The 19,793-nt window shown below is 45.1% G+C and overlaps 1 protein-coding gene across 3 annotated transcripts in view; it reads left to right on the top strand.

Annotated features, from left to right (window-relative positions):
- The window catches only part of PITPNC1 (phosphatidylinositol transfer protein cytoplasmic 1), a 257,099-nt gene that overhangs the window by 220,701 nt on the left and 16,605 nt on the right, over window positions 1-19,793 (top strand). For all 3 annotated transcript variants that reach the window (XM_032320018.1, XM_032320019.1, XM_032320021.1), the window contains exons 7-8: window positions 11,557-11,712; window positions 16,619-16,682. In XM_032320018.1, the coding sequence (XP_032175909.1) occupies window positions 11,557-11,712; window positions 16,619-16,682 (220 nt within the window). The remainder of the gene's footprint in view (window positions 1-11,556; window positions 11,713-16,618; window positions 16,683-19,793) is intronic.

Genomic DNA, 19,793 nt, shown 5'->3' with positions numbered 1-19,793 from the left:
CTCTACATCTATAGGGATCCTCTTGTCACTTTCACCTGCCTCATACATGCATTGGGAGTCCCAATAATATTATATTTGGGAAAATGAAATGGATTCTAAAGCTAAAATAAGTTTGACATCTACCCTTTAAAAATGGAAATCCTTTAGTGCCTTCAGATTACAAATTGATTGGCTGAGTGAACATCTCTAGCCCGTTGGAGGTCCAGGTTTCCCAAAATAATACAGTACATGAGAGGCAAGCTAGATTTAGGGACAGTTAATCCAGTGCTGATCGCCGTTGCCATGTTGCAACTCATCAAGAATATTTGTTAGTCTGTTACAAGCTTTTGATTTATCCAGCTATCTGGGGGCCAAACTGTACATCCTCCGTATGGATCAAGGCTGTTCATGCTTCGTTGGCTCTGTCCGAACAGCACTGCGAAAAGGAGAGTGAGCGGGAGCAATCCATGGCAAGCAGCCCCAGTTGAGAAGCTGCAAACGGAGCAAAATCTGAACCCCCACCCCCACCCCCTGCATGGGGAGAACGCGGCGCGCTGGCTTCTGGGATAGCCGGTGTCTCACTGTCAGCCCGTGGTGCTCTCCAGAGCGCCCTTGAGTGACCGTACCGGTTTTGATTAGGGGATCTTAAAAATACCGAGTCATATGTGTTCGTGCGGAAAGGAACAGGTTAGTGTTACATAACAGGATTTTAGAGAGCCGTCTCTTATTGCTCTAGAATTGGGAGGCAGGCCCAAAGCTGGGGACAAAGGGGCTATGACTCCGCATTCCACAGGCATCTGCTAGTCACTGAGGCCAGGTTATGCCCAGGGCTGACAGAGGGGGCCCAGCTCGCCCTCCCCAGCTCCTAGTCTGTATGTGGAGATGGGCAGGGGACTTCTCAGAGTCATTTTAGGGCTACGATTCTTGCCTACCCCCAAAGCCATGTGAAGGGTGGATTCCAAGAAAAGTCATTACACAAACTGGAACATCTGCAAAAAAAAATGACTCTTTCGGGCGCCTGGGTGGCTCAGTGGGTTAAAGCCTCTGCCTTTGACTCAGGTCATGGTCCTGGGGTCCTGGGATGGAGCCCCACATCAGGCTCTCTGCTCAGCAGGGAGCCTGCTTCCTCCTCTCTCTGTGCCTGCCTCTCTACCTACTTGGGATCTCTGTCAAATAAATAAATAAAATCTTAAAAAAAAGAAAAAGAAAAAGCCAACTCTTTGCCAAGCCACCAATCTGCAGCACTGCCACCCTCTGGGGCGGGGACAAGACTGAAAAGTGGCCTCAAAAGTTTTCAGGGGAGCATAGAGATGGATGCCTACTGCCTGTCTGGAGATTTCTTTTCTTTTTTTTTTTTTTAAGATTTTTATTTATTTATTTGACAGAGATCACAAGTAGGCAGGCAGGCAGGCAGAGAGAGAGGAGGAAGCAGGCTCCCCGCTGAGCAGAGAGCCCAATATGGGACTCAATCCCAGAACCCTGAGATCATGACCCGAGCCGAAGGCAGAGGCTTAACCCACTGAGCCACCCAGGTGCCCCTGTCTGGAGATTTCTGAAGGAGGGGGCTTGTGGAAAGAGCCGGTGGCAGGAGCTGGGGTAGAAATAGGGGCGAGGCCATCCAGGAATAGGACACAGGCATTCCCTTGGGCATCACAGGAAATGAAGATAATGTTCTGTTTTTGCAGACATTGTTGGGAGAATTCTGGGATGTTTGCCCTGAGACCAACCACTCCCTCAGGTCTGACACTACCTGGAGTTAGTGTCAGACCCCACACGTTCAAGGGCTCTGTCCCATAAGAGCTCTCCCATCTTAGACACCAGTCACAAAGGACCACCTCTTCAAGTCCAGGGTGGGGGGTTCCCACAACCTCTGCCTCAGGTTGGAGAATTTGCCAGGAAGGCTCACAGGACTCAGGAACAGCAAAGCGGAAGATGTGTTGGGCGAGGTCGGGGGTGGGTGGGGAAGGTTTCCAAAAGGTCCCCAGACATGCCACACCCCCCACCCACCTGGCAGCTCTCTAGATCTTGTCAAAAGTTTTCCTGGTTCCATCTCCAGCCCTGCTCTGGCCCTCCCCAGAGGTCAGTGGGTGGAGCTGAGCATTCCTACCCTCTCAGCGGCTACAGCTTTCTGGTACCAGTTCCATCCTGAGGCTACCTGGGGTCCCCACCCTAAATCACCTCAATCAGGTCTCTTATTATGCAAATATTAAATGACCGCATATCTAAAGTGCTTGACTGCGGGCTCTGGTGCCCAGGGAGCATCTGATAAACATTAGGCAAGTAGGTTTCTTTTCCTTCCATCCTTTTCTTTCTTCTGATCAGCGCTAGGGACTCTCTTTCGACTTAATATCTCCCTCCATCCTCACAGGCAAGACAGTGGTCACCCTCATGGCTAGGGGCTATTAAATTATTTTGTGGTTTATGCATAAAATTTCCATTCTTATGGCCTCTCCTTCAAATAGAGAGTTTTGGGGGGTTTTCTGGCACTGAGTTATAACTGAGAAGGGCTCAGGACACGCACCAAAACACCTCCCCAACGCTTGCCCCTTTTCTGTGCCTTTCTACCTGTCAGTTTCACTTTATGAGTCAAGTTCCTTTAAGGCACTTTGCAGAGGAATAGCACAAATCGCTCAGTGTTTGTGGTACACTCTAGTGCCAAGAGCAAATGCTTTAAAAATAACACTTTAGGTATTAACTGCTAACAAAGCAAGAATTGGCTGCTTGTGCTACAATTTGCATTTGGGTTGTTTTTTGGTGTTGTGGGGGTTTTTTTGGTGGTTGTTTTTTGTTTTTTAAGCTTATGCATACCAGCTGACCTTTTAAGTCAAGTTTTAGGTCAGTTCTCAAACACTCTGAAAGCTTCTTAGTTTTGTTTTGTCTTATTTCGACAGCTTTATTAAGAAAGAGTTCACATACCGTACAGTCACCCATTTCGAGTAGAGAATTTGATGGATTTTTTTGTTTTCACAGATGCGGGCACCATCACAACACTCAAATTTAGAACATGCTCATCACCTCAAAAAGAAACCGTGTATGCTTTGGCTATCACTCCTCTCCTTTTTTTATTTTTTAAACTCCCAATCCCACCCCAGCTGTAGGAAACCACTAATCTTTTTTCTCTGTAAATGTCCCAGTTTGGGATATTTCATATGAATGGGTTCCTTTAATATATGGTCTGTTGTGACTAGCGTCTTTGAAAGCTCCATACTTTTTATGTGCATTCCTTTTAGGATTCAAGTTCAGGAAATCTGGGTCCAAATTCAGGGCTAAATTTTACCTGGTTGAAATGCCATTCATTGATGGGGAGTGTGAATATCTACATCCCTCTGGAGTCTTGAAGACTCCAAGAACGCAGGGGGAAAAAACCTGATAAGTGTTGTTAGTTCATTCCTATTTTAGGACCGAGTATTATAGTTACATAATGTAACATTTCTAGCCAGTTACTGCTTAGCCCTATTTCATTTAACATTTATCAGAAACTTCTAATTTCAATTAACAGGGCAAGCCCCTATTGGATTTAGTCCTTTGTGGTTCAGATTGAAAGAATAATTAATCACGGAGACTTTATGTCTCGGTGAACATTGACTAATCGTATTGCCTCTGAGATACCAACTGAGCTCCAGCCAGGCCAAGACCTCCTGGAGGTTTCTTCGTGCACCTCCCGGGGGTTAGACTGATTCTAGCAAACACAGGGACACGGTTTCGCCAGGGCTGCACTGAGTAAGAAGCCCCTTAACTTCACCTTTGTTCTGTTTTGTCCAAGTGCAAGAAGGATGAAGCCTGGATGTGTCACTGGCTCTGAGCAGGGGAAGCCTTCCAAAAAAGATGTGCCTGCGTGGAAGGGGAGGCCGATGTTGGGGCCAAGGGGAGGCTGTTCCAAATGGGCCATGTTGGCCTTTGATTATTTGAAATAGAAATTACTTAAGAATGGGATAACTGGAGGGTGGACATTAAGGAGGACACGTGATGTAACGAGCACTGAGTGTTACATAATCACCAAACTCTACCTTTGGAAACTAATAATACCTTACAGGTTAATTAATTGAATTTAAATTAAAATGTATTGAAGTGGGGGAAAAAAAGTTACTTAAGAGGTTAGCTGTACAAGAAGATGGCTCTGGGGCACATGGCTAGCTTAGTTTACTTAGATTACTTAAAAAACAAAATCTTAAAAAAAAAAAAAAAGGAGAACAGTCAGATCCTCCTCTGTCTTCCTGAAAGCAGGAAATAAATCTCCCTTGTGAAAGGTCCCCACCCTGTATGGGGAGATAGAGAAACATCCTTATCACCAGAGATGAGAAATTCAGGGTGCAGACACCTCTATAAGCAACTTAAGATTTTATTTATTTATTTGACAGAGACACGGTGAGAGAGAGAGAGCACACACAAGCAGGGAGAGTGGGAGAGGGAGAAGCAGGCTTCCTGCCGAGCAGAGAGCCCCATGTGGGGCTTGATTTCAGGACCCTGGAATGATGACCTTACCCAAAGGCAGATGCTTTGCAGACTGAGCCACCCAGGTGCCCCCTCCAGTTCCATTTTTACCAGTTTACTACTCCAGCCCAAATTCTGTTTAGAATGCCTTCCTCACGGAAGCTCCCAAAGTGAAGTTTTCTTTGTCATGTCAATTCCTTATAGGTTTATTGTCTCTTCGTCGAAAAAGTATGAAAACAACCAGCCTTGTCCATTTCCAGGTCTCAATATCATTATTGGCCCTCTGTGCATGGATAATAAAATTTGGGAATTTTTTCTTCTGTTAGGTTAACCCATCCATCTCATCTAAATTTAATTCTTAGTCCAGCTGGAAGACCTTGAAAGGTAGAGGAAGAATTTTTCCTTCCCTTCACTGGTTTGGTCCGCCTGGACTGGGAGACAGCCCTGGTACCCGCTTACTTCCCTCCATGCAGATGGGCTTTAACTAACTACAAGAGTCCAGTTTGCCATCTGCCAAGCCTGGGCGGGGGTGGTTGCGATGGGGAAGGGTACCAACAGGGTCTGGAGCCAGAGCTGTCACTATAGATGAATCTAGAATCCTCCAGCCAGCTTCTGGGCTCTGGGAGCTATCCATGGGGCAGCCTGGAGGCAAGAGATTTCATCACCCAGTGGGTCCACCGGCAGCCAGGGTGAGGTCCAGGGCTTGGTGACTCACTGTGTGTGCAGGCTACAAAAGAATTGGTTACCGGGGACCCTGTAAGATTTGCCTTGTGAAAATGATGACCCACTGTTACAGGCTGAATTGTATCTCTCCCTCCCCCATCCCCCCCCAAAGATATGTTAAAGTCCCAACCCCCAGTACCTGAGAGTGTAACCTTATTTAGAAATAGTGTCTTTACCAAAGGAATTGAGTTAAAATGAGGTTGAATGGGCCCTAATCTGATGTGATTGGTGTCCTTATAAAAAAAAAAAAAAAAAAAGCAAAATGTGGGCAAGTGTGGAATTCATGATATTGGAGATGACGGTGGAGGTTTACCAGCTTCGTTTGAAAATAGAGAAATGAAAGTTTAAAACCTAAAAACAATCCCGGTCTTTTATAAAGAATGATGTAAATCATGTAACAGAGTTTGAATCAGGACCAAAATAGTACAGAAGCTGTAGAAACACAAACCACAAATGTATTGAAAAATGTAAAAGGTCAGATGAAAGGTCAGCTCATGTGTGAATGCGGCAATTTAGATATTTAGGTTCACAGACTGAAGCGAGAAAAGCGAGAATGGAAGAAAATGATTTCAAGTGGAATGGATACGGGGAGAGGGGGTTAGGGGTATGAGTGGGGAAGGATAGAGGGAAACAGGGAGAAAGATTTGCAGTGACCGGAATATTTCAGTTAAGACCCAGTGGTTTGATTTTTTTTTTTTTTCATCTTCTCATAAAAGCATTCAGCTGGATGTTCATTTCTGATCTTGAGTTTTGATTAAAGGAGTCCTCTGGTAAATCCTCTCCCTTACCTCTCTCCCTCTCTTGGCAAGTATATCCCTAATTATAGGCCATGTATAAGATTTACTAGATGAAATCAGCAGCTATAGATAGGACACCAGACTTGCAAAAAATCAACCCACTGTTACCATAAAAAGCCCGATTGTTAATTGCTTCTTTGGCATCTGGCTGTAACAAAAACACCCTTTGCTATTTAAGATTAAAAGTAAATAGAGTAGAAAGAACATTAACCTAGAATTAAGGGAGCCTGGGATTCTAGTCCCCTCCCTGTTACCTTAGGGCTTCTGTGATGTGATCAGGACCCACACGTAGATCTCAGCATCTGCATTGTTTTTGCTGTGCAGACATGACTTTTCCAGTCTTATTCAGAGCTGATGTTTGCTGTGAGGCCCCATCATTCTTCACTGGTTTAGAAATGCAGGCCACCAGCGCTCAGTATTGCTGTCTTGTTTTCTTTCTTTTCTTTTTTTTTTTTTTTTTTCCTTTTTAAAGGTTTTATTTGTGGGGTGCCTGGGTGGCTCAGTGGGTTGAACCTCTGCCTTCAGCTCAGGTCATGATCTCAGGGTCCTGGGATTGAGCCCCGCATCGGGCTCTTTGCTCAGCAGGGAGCCTGCTTCCCCCTCTCTCTCTGCCTACTTGTGATCTCTGTCTGTCAAATAAATGAACCAAATAAGATTTGATTCATTTATTTGACACAGAGAGAGACAGTGAGAGAGGGAACACGAGCAGGGGGAGTGGGAGAGGGAGAAGCAGGCTTCCCGCCAAGCAGGGAGCCTGATGTGGAGCTCGGTCCCAAGACCCTGGGATCATGACCTGAGCCTGAGGCAGACGCTTAATGACGGAGCCACCCAGGTGCCTCTCTTGTTTGATTCTTTGAGAATCCTGAACCTGGAATGTATATGAAGATTCCAGAATAGGTGCCAGACTAAGGCTAGTCCATGAATTGGGGTGGGGTGCAGCTAGATGGCCCAGAGGCCTCCCATCTTCAGGCCTCTCTCACACCCCTGCACAGGCCCCCAGAGGCATGAAGGCAGCTCAGACCGTGGCTTTTACTTCTTTGCTCCCTTCCGTGCCTGGCCCCTTGCTGTTTGTCAGCTCCTTTGTCTGCTCCACGTCTGGGTTACCAGGAGTTTTGCTCTCCTGCTTTCCTCTACTTGCTGGCTCTAGAACGGTCCTTTGTTTACCTACTCGCTAACTCAGAAAGACGATCACCTCTCAGGATCTCAAGGGTTTGCCCATCCGTATTCTAGCCAGCCAGAACATGGAGGCCATGTCTTTTGAGGCTCCAGATCATTACTGTTCATGTGCTGGGGATTGGTCTCCTCATTTGCCTTTTGTTGGAAAGTCAGTAAGCAGATGGGGAAAGAAACCAACCTTCCCTGTTTAGCTCCAGGCCCTACATTTTAACTCCCATGAACCACTTGGCAGCTATGAATTTCCTCCTTTGGGGCTTTCAGACGTGTGGTTTATGGTATGAACCTCTGGTGTGTTCTGTGAAAAGACAAAGCAGCATTCATTCTTTTCATCGTTTGGTGAACCCAGTGTTTGCACCTGTTCTGTAATCCACACGATGCGTGTAGTTTGTGCTCTCTTGCTAAGGAACCATCCACTCCAGAACTGAGCGGCTTAAATAATGACAGGGCATTACTTCTCACAACTCTGCAACTTCAACGAGGCTTAGCTGGGCAGATCTTCTGTTCCTCGTGGCATATGTTTGGACTGAAATATCAGGTTTGACCTGTTCACTTACATGCCTGGCTTCTCAGCCAGGGTGGGTGAGCACCTCTCCCCAAGGCTAGCATGGGCTTCCTCCCAATATGGCGGTCTCAGGGTAATCAAACCAGACTTTTTACATTGTGTCCCGCTTCTGGTTTCTAGCTTCCTGTAGAGGCCTGGACTGACACAGTATCTTTTCTGCCATTTGCAACTGGTCAAAGCAAGTTCTAGGTCACGTTACGTTATAAGTGAGGAGAGACTGCCTCCACCTCTCGGTGAGAGGAACAGCATACTGGTGCAGGAAGGTAGGGAAATGATGGAGACCGTCCTTGGAGATTTTCTACTGTTGTCTCCCTGGTGATACTTCTTGATGTATTGGTCTCCCTGGTGATACTTCTTGATTTATTGGTCTTCTCTTTTTACTCCCGATGGCATATTATAGGTTATAGGAACATGGGGTAGGCAGGAATTAGTCCCATGGCCTTGAACTGTCTAATCTTTTACCAGCCACTCCAGAGTGCTTTGGAAAGGTATTAGTGTCTCTGTCCCGGGCTGCAGGATTGCTTGTGTTAACTCGGATGCTTCTGTGACTGCCTTACAAAGTACAATAGTCAACATCACCCAAGTACTCGCCATGAGCCAGACCCTGTGCTGGTGCCTTTTTCATGTATCATGTTATTACATTAACATAATCTTTCCAAACCTGTGCGTGCAATGTCAGTGGCACTTTCTGGGTTGGTTCAGGTGATAAAAATACAGCATGACAACATTGGTACCAAAGAATCGAAAATGCTACCCATACTCAAATTGCCAGCCCCTCCCTTCACAGAGCATTTATTCCCATGGAATACCTAGGATGCATTCTCTTTTCCTTCTTGTCTTTCAGAATCTCTTCTGTCAGTTTGGTATTCCATTAATTATCTGTTTGTCTCACTCTGGTCTTTTCTACCCCCAGGTCCAATGTCTTCTACTGCAGCCACTGCAAATGAGGGACCCCAGGGGAAGGTCAGGGAATGGAAATCATTGAAGTAGAGCAGAGTTCATTCTGAGTGGAAGGGCTCTATGACCACACATAGACCACACCTTCCAGGCCACGCTTGTGCACACACCCGTGCGTGTGCACACACACACACACACACACACACACACAGTGGCTGCCCTCCCACACCCCTCAGGGCGAAGAAACCAGGTCAAGGTAGAGCATAATGTAATACTTGGTTCTGTGCTGTGCCCACATTGTGCACTCAGTAAACGTACTTAGGATAATGACTGTTACAATACTGTTTTATGCAGGCATATCAGCCAACTCAAAACCAGTGCACACCCTGAAAAATCTTACCAAGGTGTCGCATATTGTTGTGGGGTTTTTTTAAGATTTTTTTTTTTTAAATTTATTTGACAGACAGAGATCACAAGTAGGCAGAGAAGCAGGCAGAGAGAGAAGGGGAAGCAGAGCAGAGAGCGCAATGCGGGGCTCCATCCCAGGACCCTGGGATCATGACCTGAGCCGAAGGCACCGGGTTTAACCCACTGAGCCACCCAGGCGCCCCGCGTAGTGTGTTTTTATATTGCATTTTTATATTTCTCACAGCTTTAGTGATATATAATTTACATAACATAGAGTTTACCCATTTAAGGTGTACAAAATTAAATGGTTTTTAGCATATTTACAGACTTGTAAGCCATCACTTTATATCTAATTTTAGAGTATTTTCATCACCCCCACAAGAACCTCTGTTTCCATAGCAGTCATTCCCCTTACCATCCTACTCCCCAGCCTTGGGCCCCTACTCTACTTTCTTTCTCTGTAGACAGGTCTACTCTGAATATTTTATATAAATGGAATTCTAGAATGTGGCTTTTGATGACCAGCTTCTTTCATTCAGCATAATGTTTTTTGAAGTTCATCTGTGCTAGATCAAGTCTTAAGAAGTTTTAAAGAGAGAAGAGAAGAGTCAGTCAAAATGGAGGAGTTGGCTGGGGAGAAGGAATTTCAGGAAGAACTAACACTTGCCTAGAAGGTTCTAGAACTTTGGAGCATGGGGATGCAGGAGCTTTGTAAGGCACAAGGGAAAGGTTCTGGCTTTCCCAATGGATAGTGGTCCAGAAGAGATGCTAGAAAGGTAGCACAGTAGCTGTCCACACGGCAGTCATTGACAAAATTTTAAATGGTTAAATGTTCAAAAAAATTTTAACCTTATTTCATTTTTTAAGTATAATATAACACAAATCTTATGTCTAAAACCCAATGAACTGGGTCGCCTGTGTGGCTCCAGTCTGTTGAGCATCTGCCTTAAGCTCAGGTCATCATCGCAAGGTCCTGGGATCAAGCCCAGCGTTGGGCTCCTTGCTCGGCAAGGAGCCTGCTTCTCCCTCTGCCTGCTCTGCCTGCTGCTCCCTCTGCTTGTGCTCTCTCTCTCTCTGACAAATAAATAAATAAAATCTCTAAAATTTTTTTTAAAAAGATAAAAATAAACGGGGGGGCCTGAGTGGCTCAGTGGGTTAAGCTGCTGCCTTCGGCTCAGGTCGTGATCTCAGGGTCCTGGGATCAAGTCCCGCATCAGGCTCTCTGCTCAGCAGGGAGCTTGCTTCCCTCTATCTCTCTCTCTGCCTGCCTCTCCGTCTACTTGTGATCTCTCTCTGTCAAATAAATAAATTAAATCTTTAAAAAATAAATAAATAAATAAGTAATTAAAAAATAAAAATAAACAAAATTCCGTGAACTTTTTTTTACTTTCATTTTTATTTTACTTGCTAGTAAACTCTGTACCCAGCATGGGGCTTGAACTCACATCCCCAACACCAAGAGTCACACGCTCTTCCAAATGAGCCAGCCAGGTGCCCCTAGAGCTCAGTGAACTTTTACATATAGTCATCCAGATCGACAGTCAGCCTAGACATTTCCCTTGTGTTTCTTCATATCCACCCTCCCTTCCAAAAGGTTACTGCCGTTATTCCAACTTTAAACACCATAGAGAACCTTGAGCTTCGGTTGGAATCATGCTCTGTACACTGCTGTGTCTGGCTACTTTTGCTCAGCGTACTGTCTGTGAGTGTCATAGGCGGTCTTATGTGGATCAGCGCTTTGCTCTTTTTCATTGCTGTATCGTACTCCATCGGGGGAACGATGGAGTTTTCCTGTTTTCCTGTTGATGAACATTTGAGCTATTTCCAGTTTTTGCCTGTTATGTTTAAAGCTGTTGTGAATGTTCTAGTACACCCTTTGGTGGCCGGAGGTATCCATTTCACGTAGAACGTGAATTGTCAGATCACAGATAGGCACATGCTGAGCTCTGTAGACGGTCATAGATAGTGCTGAGCAATTGTCCAAAGTTGTTGAAACAATTTACACACCCAGGAACGGGTTGAACTGTGAAAAAAAAAATGTTTCTGGGGCGCCTGGGTGGCTCAGTGGGTTAAAGCCTCTGCCTTCAGCTCAGGTCATGATCCCGGGGTTCTGGGATCAAGCCCCGCATTGGGCTCTGCCTGCTTCCTTCTCTCTCTCTCCCTGTCTTTCTGCCTACTTGTGATGTCTGTCTGTCAAATAGATGAATGGAATCTTTTAAAAAACAATAATAATAAAAAAGTAAAACAAAATCTTTAAAAAATAAATAAATAGGTCATGTTTTTGACATGTGAATAGGCGAGCTATCATTTTGGGTTATTGAGATGTATATAATTCACCCTTTTAATTAAGTGTATAATTCAGGGTTTTTTAGTATATTCACAAAAGTGATACAGCTCCCACCACTATCTAATTCCAGGATATTTTTGTCACCCCAACAGGAACCCTTTTATCCATTAGTAGTCACTCCTCCCCTGGCAGCCACTAATCTTGCTGTCTGTATGGATTTGCCTATTCGAGACATTTCCTCTAAATGATGGTTAAACTTTTACGTTCATTTCTTTGATTTCTTTTTCTCCCCCCAGGATCCCAAGCATTTCAAGTCCGAGAAGACAGGACGGGGACAATTAAGGGAAGGCTGGAGAGATAGTCATCAACCCATCATGTGTTCCTACAAGCTGGTGACCGTGAAGTTCGAGGTCTGGGGGCTTCAGACCAGAGTGGAACAATTTGTACACAAGGTAAGTGAGTAAATGGCAGTTCCTGGGCTGTGGACACACTGACTGTCTTTACCGTAAGCTGGAGTGCACGACGCCCAACACACGCCCGGTGCTGAGCCAATACGACATCACTGCATCTGGAGAACATTGTTTTCGTGAAAATCCACTTTACATATAGGTTTAATTTGATGCTTTGCACTTCATTTCTGATTCTGTGACCTCCACGTCTGTTGGATGAGTAGATCCAGGAAGTTGGGTTTTCAGTACTGAATACTTCTTCCCTTTGGCATCAGGCTAATCTAGTTGCAGGCAGAAGTACTTGTACTTCATACTCTGGTACTATGGTTCCAGGCAGAGGCACAGGGCTGATGTGTGTGTTTGGCCGCCAGATAATTCTCACTCAAAAGATCCTGTAAGGGGTGCCTGGGTGGCTCAGTGGGTTAAAGCCTCTGCCTTCAGCTCAGGTCATGATCCCAGGGTCCTGGGATCGAGCCCCACATCGGGCTCTCTGCTCAGCATGGAGCCTGCTTACTCCTCTCTCTGCCTGCCTCTCTGCCTACTTGTGATCTCTGTCTGTCAGATAAATCAATAAAATCTTTAAAAAATAAAAATAAAAAAGATCCTGTAAATATAGGGGAACCTGAGTGGCTCAGTCAGTTAAGCATCTGATTCTGGATTTTGGCTCAGGTCATGATCTCGGGGCTATGAGATCAAGTCCCACATCAGGCTCCATGCTGGGCATGAGCCTGCGTAAGATTCTCTCTCTTCCTCTGCCTGCCTCTCCTTCCCCAGTCATGTGCTTATGTGCTTCCTCTCTCTCTCTCTTAAAAAAAAAAAGATCCTGCAAATATAGCCACCTAAAGCAAGACAACCTAAGAAATCCCAGTGGCCCTTTAGATCAGTATTTCTGGTCATTTAATAATTCTGTTACCTTGGGCGCCCGGGTGGCTCAGTGGGTTAAGCCTCTGCCTTGGGCTCAGGTCATGATCTCAGGATCCTGGGATCGAGCCCTGCTCCCTGCTCAGCAGGGAGCCTGCTTCCTCCTCTCTCTCTGCCTGCCTGCTTGTGATGTCTCTATCAAATAAATAAATAAAATCTTTAAAAAAAAAAAAAAACAACTCAAAACACAGATTTCAAATATATACCCACTTTAGCTAAACATGTCCATTTTGTCGCAGGAACAAGACTTGGTGATGATTTAAGTTTATTAGGAGCTTTGGACATGACTCTTACCCTCATGGAAACAAATGGAAAATGCAATGTTGAGCATTGCCCTTTGTAACGCCTCCTGTTTTCATAAAAATAAATACTCCCCGAGTTGTCTCTACATTCCAGATAGGCTAGATATCTGTTTATTTTTCCACTTAAAAACTGATAAAGAATAGCTTTCTGAAATTCTTTTGGGGGCCCTGGAATTTAGCTGTAATGCACTGAGCTTTGTGTTACTCAGATGCATTTGTCTACTGAGATTGCTGACCAGTTGGCAATAAAATGTATGAGGTTTTGAGGTCCAAGGAATAGATGGAACTTGGGTTCATGATAATAGCAAACTCGAGAACATATTTGAGAGCTTTGGTGTTTTCTTTCTTTCTTTCTTTCTCTCTCTCTCTTTCTTTCTTTTTTTGATTTTATTTATTTGACAGACAGAGATCACCAGTAGGCAGAGGTGGGGGGGAAGCAGGCTCCCTGCTGAGCAGAGAGCCCCATATGGGGCTCAATCTTAGGACCCTGAGATCATGACCTGAGCCAAAGGCAGAGGCTTAACCCACTGAGCCAGCCAGGCACCCCGCTTTGGTGTTTTCTTTTCTTTCTTTCTTTCTTTTTTTTTTAAGATTTTATTTATTTATTTGACAGAGAGAGAGATCACAAGTAGGCAGAGAGGCAGGCAGAGAGAGAGGAGGGGAAGCAGGCTCCCTGCTGAGCAGAGAGCCTGATGCAAGGCTGGATCCCAGGACCCTGAAACCATGACCTGAGCCGAAGGCAGAGGCTTAATCCACTGAGCCACCCAGGCGCCCCAACTTTGGTGTTTTCTTAAACAGAGAAGTGTGTCCATCTGCTCTTTTGCTGCACTCCAGAGCCCACTCTGCTCTGGGAAATGGAAATCAAGTTTGGGGAGGCCACCTGTTTCCCTGCTGTGTCCTAAGTTATTAAGCAGAAGGATGCTCCCACAGTAAATATCTTCCAGCTTCAGCTCTGGGTCTGCCTTAAGCTGTATCTTCTTCAACTTCCTGTAACATCCCCCCCACCCCCTGTATTTTTTTTTTAAGGATTTTATTTATTTATTTGACAGACAGAGATCACAAGTAGGCAGAGAGGCAAGCAGAGAGAGAGAGAGGAGGAAGCAGGCTCCCCCCTGAGTAGAGCCCCCGATGCAGGGTGGATCCCAGGACCCTGGGATCATGACTTGAGCCGAAGGCAGAGGCTTTAACCCACTGAGCCACTAGGTGCAACCCCCTGTATTTTTTTTTTTAAGATTTTATTTGTTTATTTGAGAGAGAGAGAGAAGGAGGGGAGGCAGAGGGAGAGAGAATCCCAAGCAGATTCCACACTGAGCATAGAGCCTGCCACAGGGCTTGATCCCATGACCCTGAGATCATGGCCTGAGCCAAAACCAAAAGTCAGATGCTTAACCAGCTGAGCCACCCAGATGCTCCACTCCCCCTCCCCTTATTTTTTAACCCAAAATGCTCTCTTACTAGACCCCATATAGTGTACTTAGCGCATGCACCTTTCATAAAGCCTGTTTGGATTGCCGTAGAGCTCACTGTGTTTCTTTTCTCACAGTCGACTTGACTACTTTTGAGATTCTGTTTCTTTAAAATACCTGTAGGAATTCCACTCTAGGAAAAGGCCTTCCTGTTACCCATTTCCAAATATAAGGAAGTGTTACCAACGCCCCAGAACACACCTGCTCTGGCACACGAGTTGCTAATGAGTATTTGAGGCTAGTATTTGCATGGTTTTAAAGCACCAGGGACGCCTTTCTCTGAACACCTTTGTTTTTTAAGAATCTATTCACAGTTAAGAGGGGAAAAAAATGTTCGAAAGCGAACCATTAGCACATTATTGAATTCTCGTTTCCAGCAGACAGCTGTGTTGTGCTTAATGTAATAGGGTATATTTTACTGATGCCCCAATGCTGTTCTTTTCATTTCCATGCATTTGACACAGTCAGCACTCAAGTGGGTATGGTTTCATGTTGTTTCTTATTTTCATGACATATTTCCTCCTTCCGCATCCTAAAAGCTTCGCTAGATATCCAGAAGCTCGGAGAAATAAACACATCATTATAAATGCTTCCTTTGCTTCTGCAAATTCACCAGATTAAAATCTTTCACTTATTGAAACGTGCCTGAACCTTTCTTGAGAGGTTTTTGACAATTGCTGGATTTGTTTGGCAGGAAGAAAGGAATGTTGAAGGGAACACGTGAGTATCCAAGAAACATAAAACAGCATATTTATAGAGGACACCAAGAATACCATAAAATTAAGGCACATGAACAGCGCTACACACACATGCAGGCAAGCACAAACTATCTATCCTTCTTAGTCTCCTAGGGCTATGATGTGTCACCATAAGAAACAATTTTATTCCTTTTGTCTCTAACCAAGCTTGTCATTCCCATTACGTTCTATTCTAGTCAAGGTCTCTTTATTTTATCTCTGTCAATAACAGTTGATTACACTGCCTTTTCCCCCTCTTCCACTACATGAAAGTCACATCCAAAAAGGTGTTTTCTTATCTCGTATTCCACACTTTCAAATATAAAAATAAAAAATTGGAGCAATTTTTAGGATATTTCATCAGAGAATAAGTACCTTTGCTGCAAAGTCACTTGCTACCCAAAAAAGCATTCTTGATTTCCAACGTTCATGATCTCTTAGTGCCAGTAAGAGACATCTACTGAAATTGAACCTATTTCAGGTATAAATAAATGAAGAGGAAAAAATAAATAAATAAATGAAGAGGGGCACCTGGATGGCTCAGTCGGTTAAGTGTCTGCCTTCGGTTCAGGTCACGATCCTGGGGTCCTGGGATCGAGTCCTGCTTTGGGCTCCCTGCTCAGTGGGAAGCCTACCTCTCCTTCTCCCTCTCCCTCTGCCCCTCCCCCTGTTCGTGCGCTCTCTCTCTCAAATAAATAAATTTTTTTTTTTAAAGATTTTATTTATTTATTTGTCAGAGAGAGAGCAAGCGAGAGCGAGCACAGGCAGACAGAGTGGCAGGCAGAGTCAGAGGGAGAAGCAGGCTCCCTGCGGAGCAAGGAGCCCGATGTGGGACTCGATCCCAGGACGCTGGGATCATGACCTGAGCCGAAGGCAGCTGCTTAACCAACTGAGCCACCCAGGCGTCCCATCAAATAAATAAATTTTTTAAAAAGATTTTATTTATTTATTTGACAGACAGATCATAAGTAGGCAGAGAGGCAGGCAGGGAGAGGGAGAAGTAGACTCCCCGCTGAGCAGAGAGCCCGATGTGGGACTCGATCCCAGGACCCTAGGTTCATGACCTGAGCCGAAGGCAGAGGCTTTAACCCACTGAGCCATCCAGGTGCCCCTCAAATAAATAAATTTTTTTAAAAAGATAAACGAAGAGGAAAACTCAAGGTGATTAGCCTAGAGATTCATTCCGGTCATTGCCATGTGCTGCCAACCTGTTGTCCCTAGTGTGTCCCTAGTCCAACTTTCAGTTAAGATGAAGAGATTATTTTACAGCACAGATAGCCTCGGAAGGGCTGAGCAGGTGAGCAAGCCCACGATTTGTGTATGTGAGACAGTGTTTGTGTATGTGTATGTATTTGCTATCACATGGACAGAGGGATGGGGAAATGTGTAATTGTCAGGATTCCTAGAATTGGGAACAATCTATTTTCCTGGTAGTTTTAATCAAACATCTTATTATTTCAACGTCTTTCTTTTACTTTTGTAGGTGGTCCGGGATATTCTGCTGATTGGACATAGACAGGCTTTTGCATGGGTTGATGAATGGTATGGTAAGTCAACTAACCCAAAATAACTTCCAGAACAACTTCATAACCTGTTGATTTGGGCTGCAGCCCATCTGGCTTCATATGTTACCTAGAAAGACAACAAAGGCAGGACTGTTGCCCCCTGAAGTGGAAATAGCACTGTCCGTGGCACATAACGGCGCAGAATGTAATCATAGAAGCTTGGTCTAGAATAACCACGATAAAGCTGACCCTTGAACAACACGGGGTTGAGCTACGTGAATCCACTTATGTGCAGATTTTTTTTCAGTAAGTATAGTACCATAAATGTGTTTCCCTTATGATTTTCTTTTTTTTTCTCTTCCTTGTGATCTTCTTAATAACATTTTCTTTTCTCTAGCTTACTTTGTTGTAATAATATAGAATTGATTGCATAGAACATACAAAATATGTGTTAATCTGTGGCCTATGTTATCAGTAAGGCTTGAAGGACAACAGTAGGCTATTAGGAGTTAAGTTTTGGGGGATGGATTTTCAATCCGATGGGAAAGAGGGTGTGTGTTGCCACCCCTAATGCTCTCATTGTTCAAGGGTCAACCGTACTTAGTTATTGGCTAATACATAGGACCCCTGTAGGTTTGATGCTGACATACTTCATAACACAGGGCTCCATAATTCTCCTTTGGATGGATTTCAAACCCATCCTGATTTATCCCAAACTTTGATTCAAGATCAAAACTCTCTGAACCATTGCATCAAGTAAAAGCAGTCGTTTGATTCAGAGAACCCTTGAAACACTCCCTTGCCAAAAACATAAGGATTCTGAAAGAATTCAAAGGCAGGGGCATAGGTGTCCCTTCATCCTAACGGAGACTATTGTGGCTTCTCTCTCTCTCTCTCTCTCTCTTCCTTCCTTCCCCTTTCCTTCCTTCCTTCCTTTCTTTTTTTCATGGTTTTGGGAGGAATGAAACAAGTTCTGCACATTCCCAGTAAATGAAAGTCAGGATCGCTTCATCCCTTGGTGGATGGACCACCCTTTCCAGATCCTGGGCACTGTTGTTTGGTCCACACGAATCTTCCACGTGCCCAGAATCGGTCGTGAGAGGCTAGTGTCCTTGACTATAAATAGAAACAAACACACCCAGTTGGTGACTTGGGTGAGATCTGATCGTCTAATGAAATGCCCTCCTCCTCAGCCTCTTCCTAAGCCACACTGAATTTGTTCTGAGGGTAACCTCGATTGCGTTTTGGTGCTTTTTATCACTGTTCCACCAATCCCTCCCTCTTCTTAGCAGAAGGCATCCCCTTTAAAGTGAAAAGCTACATGGAGCTGAATGGGTAAAGACAACGATGTTGCTAGCTGTTTCTGGGCCACCTTGAAAAGATGTGGTTCTGGGGGGTTGTTTTGGTTTTGTTTCGGTTTTGCATTTTTCCCAGATCCATATCTTCTGAAGAGCCCATGGGTCAGGGTTTGTCCAAAGGCAGACCTCTAGAAGAGATTTCTTTTGAAAGGTCATCATTTGCTCTTTCTTACCCATACCACACACACACCCGCCCCGCCCCCGCAGGTCGCTGCTCACAGGACATGTCCCTGAGACCTATTTGTGGTTGTCTCTGTGAGGCAGGTAGAGGGAGAGTCTGCTATGATGACTTCCCCTGATTATGAAACAAAGCTTTTTGGTTGTTTTTGTTTGTTTGTTTTTTCCTCGGGGGAACTTGCCTCAGATTTTTAGAAAGGGAGCAGAGATAGAAAAACCCTTAAGAACTGCTGACCTCTCCCAACGGGGCTCCTCTAAGCTCATTGGTGTCTTTGCCACCCACACTAAGGGACTATCAAAAGGATATTCAAAGCCTAAATTGGCAAATGAATGGGGTCCTCAGGGCCAAGAGATGGGGCACTTTGATAGATTTCTCAGTAGTGCCAGAATGCCATAGAGGACCTTCCAGAAAAGGCAGCATCAGAGAGGGTTGCTGGTTCCTGATGAAGAGGACAAAACACTGCAGGCCTGTTGATCAGAAAAGAGGGTTTGAGCAGAGGCAGGGTATAGACCAAAAAAAAAAAAAAAAAAAAAAGTGGGTGGATAACCAGTAAGTGAACATCTCAGTACAGAAAATGGAGACCGACTCTTTTCTCTCACACCAGGGGCAATGAAGACCTAAAGACTTTTAGTCCGGGGTGGCAGGGCGGGGTGGTGGGGGGATCCTCAGACTATTACAGGGGCCCAAAGCTAGACTAATGCATCAGAGGAAAATAGAGGCCTCCGGTCCTGAAGAGCTCTCAGAGGAGAACTACCTATTTACTCAGGATGGCTTAGGTGGACACATTAACAACTCAAGGAGGCTATCGACAAAAAGCCTTTCTGTATCTGAGTGCAGGAAAATCGTGTGTGGTTAGTGGATCTAGACCATGGGGGAGCCCTGTATTCCCCAGAGAAGGTCTCCACTCCCCACCACCCTGCCGTGTACACAATCTTAGCTCCAACCAAAACAAGCAGCCTTTTCACTGAGCAAGGGGTCTAAGAACCATGCCATCAATTCCATGTAAATTCCTTGCCCCCAGCTGAGCTGCTTGCCAGGGAAACAGGGGGCTCCTTCCTTATACAGATGCAGACACTCAGTCAATCAAATGGATGGAAATAACCTGCCCACAGACCGCCTTCTCAGCCCCTTATTGGAGGCCATGTGAGGGACTGGGGGCCTTTCAGGGAAATGGGTGTGTCACTGTTCACCTACAGTTCTGCCTACCTGAAGTGGCGTATTTTTCTTTGGTCTGTATGGGCTCAGTGAGGCTCTCGCACTAGTAAACATGGGAAAGATCCAAAGTTAAAAAGAGAAAACAAAACAAAAACCTTTGCCTGTAGCTTACAGCGCTGGTGCAAAGTGAGGTCCCCAGGCCAGTAACATCAGCTCCCACTTGGGTACTTGTTAGAAATTCAAATTCCCAGGATCCACTCCAAACCCACTGAATCAGGAACTCTGGGGTTCTAGCCTACCAATGTGTTTTGTTTTGCTTTTTAAGATTTTATTTATTTATTTGACAGAGAGAGAGATCACAAGTAAGCAGAGAGGCAGGCGGGGTGGGGGGGGGCGGGGAGCAGGCTCCTGGATGAGCAGAGAGCCCGATGCGGGGCCCGATCCCAGGACCCTGGGATCATG

Source organism: Mustela erminea, chromosome 18 (genome assembly GCF_009829155.1).
Source record: "Mustela erminea isolate mMusErm1 chromosome 18, mMusErm1.Pri, whole genome shotgun sequence".
Lineage (NCBI taxonomy): Eukaryota > Metazoa > Chordata > Mammalia > Carnivora > Mustelidae > Mustela > Mustela erminea.
This window is presented reverse-complemented; position numbering and strand designations above follow the sequence as displayed.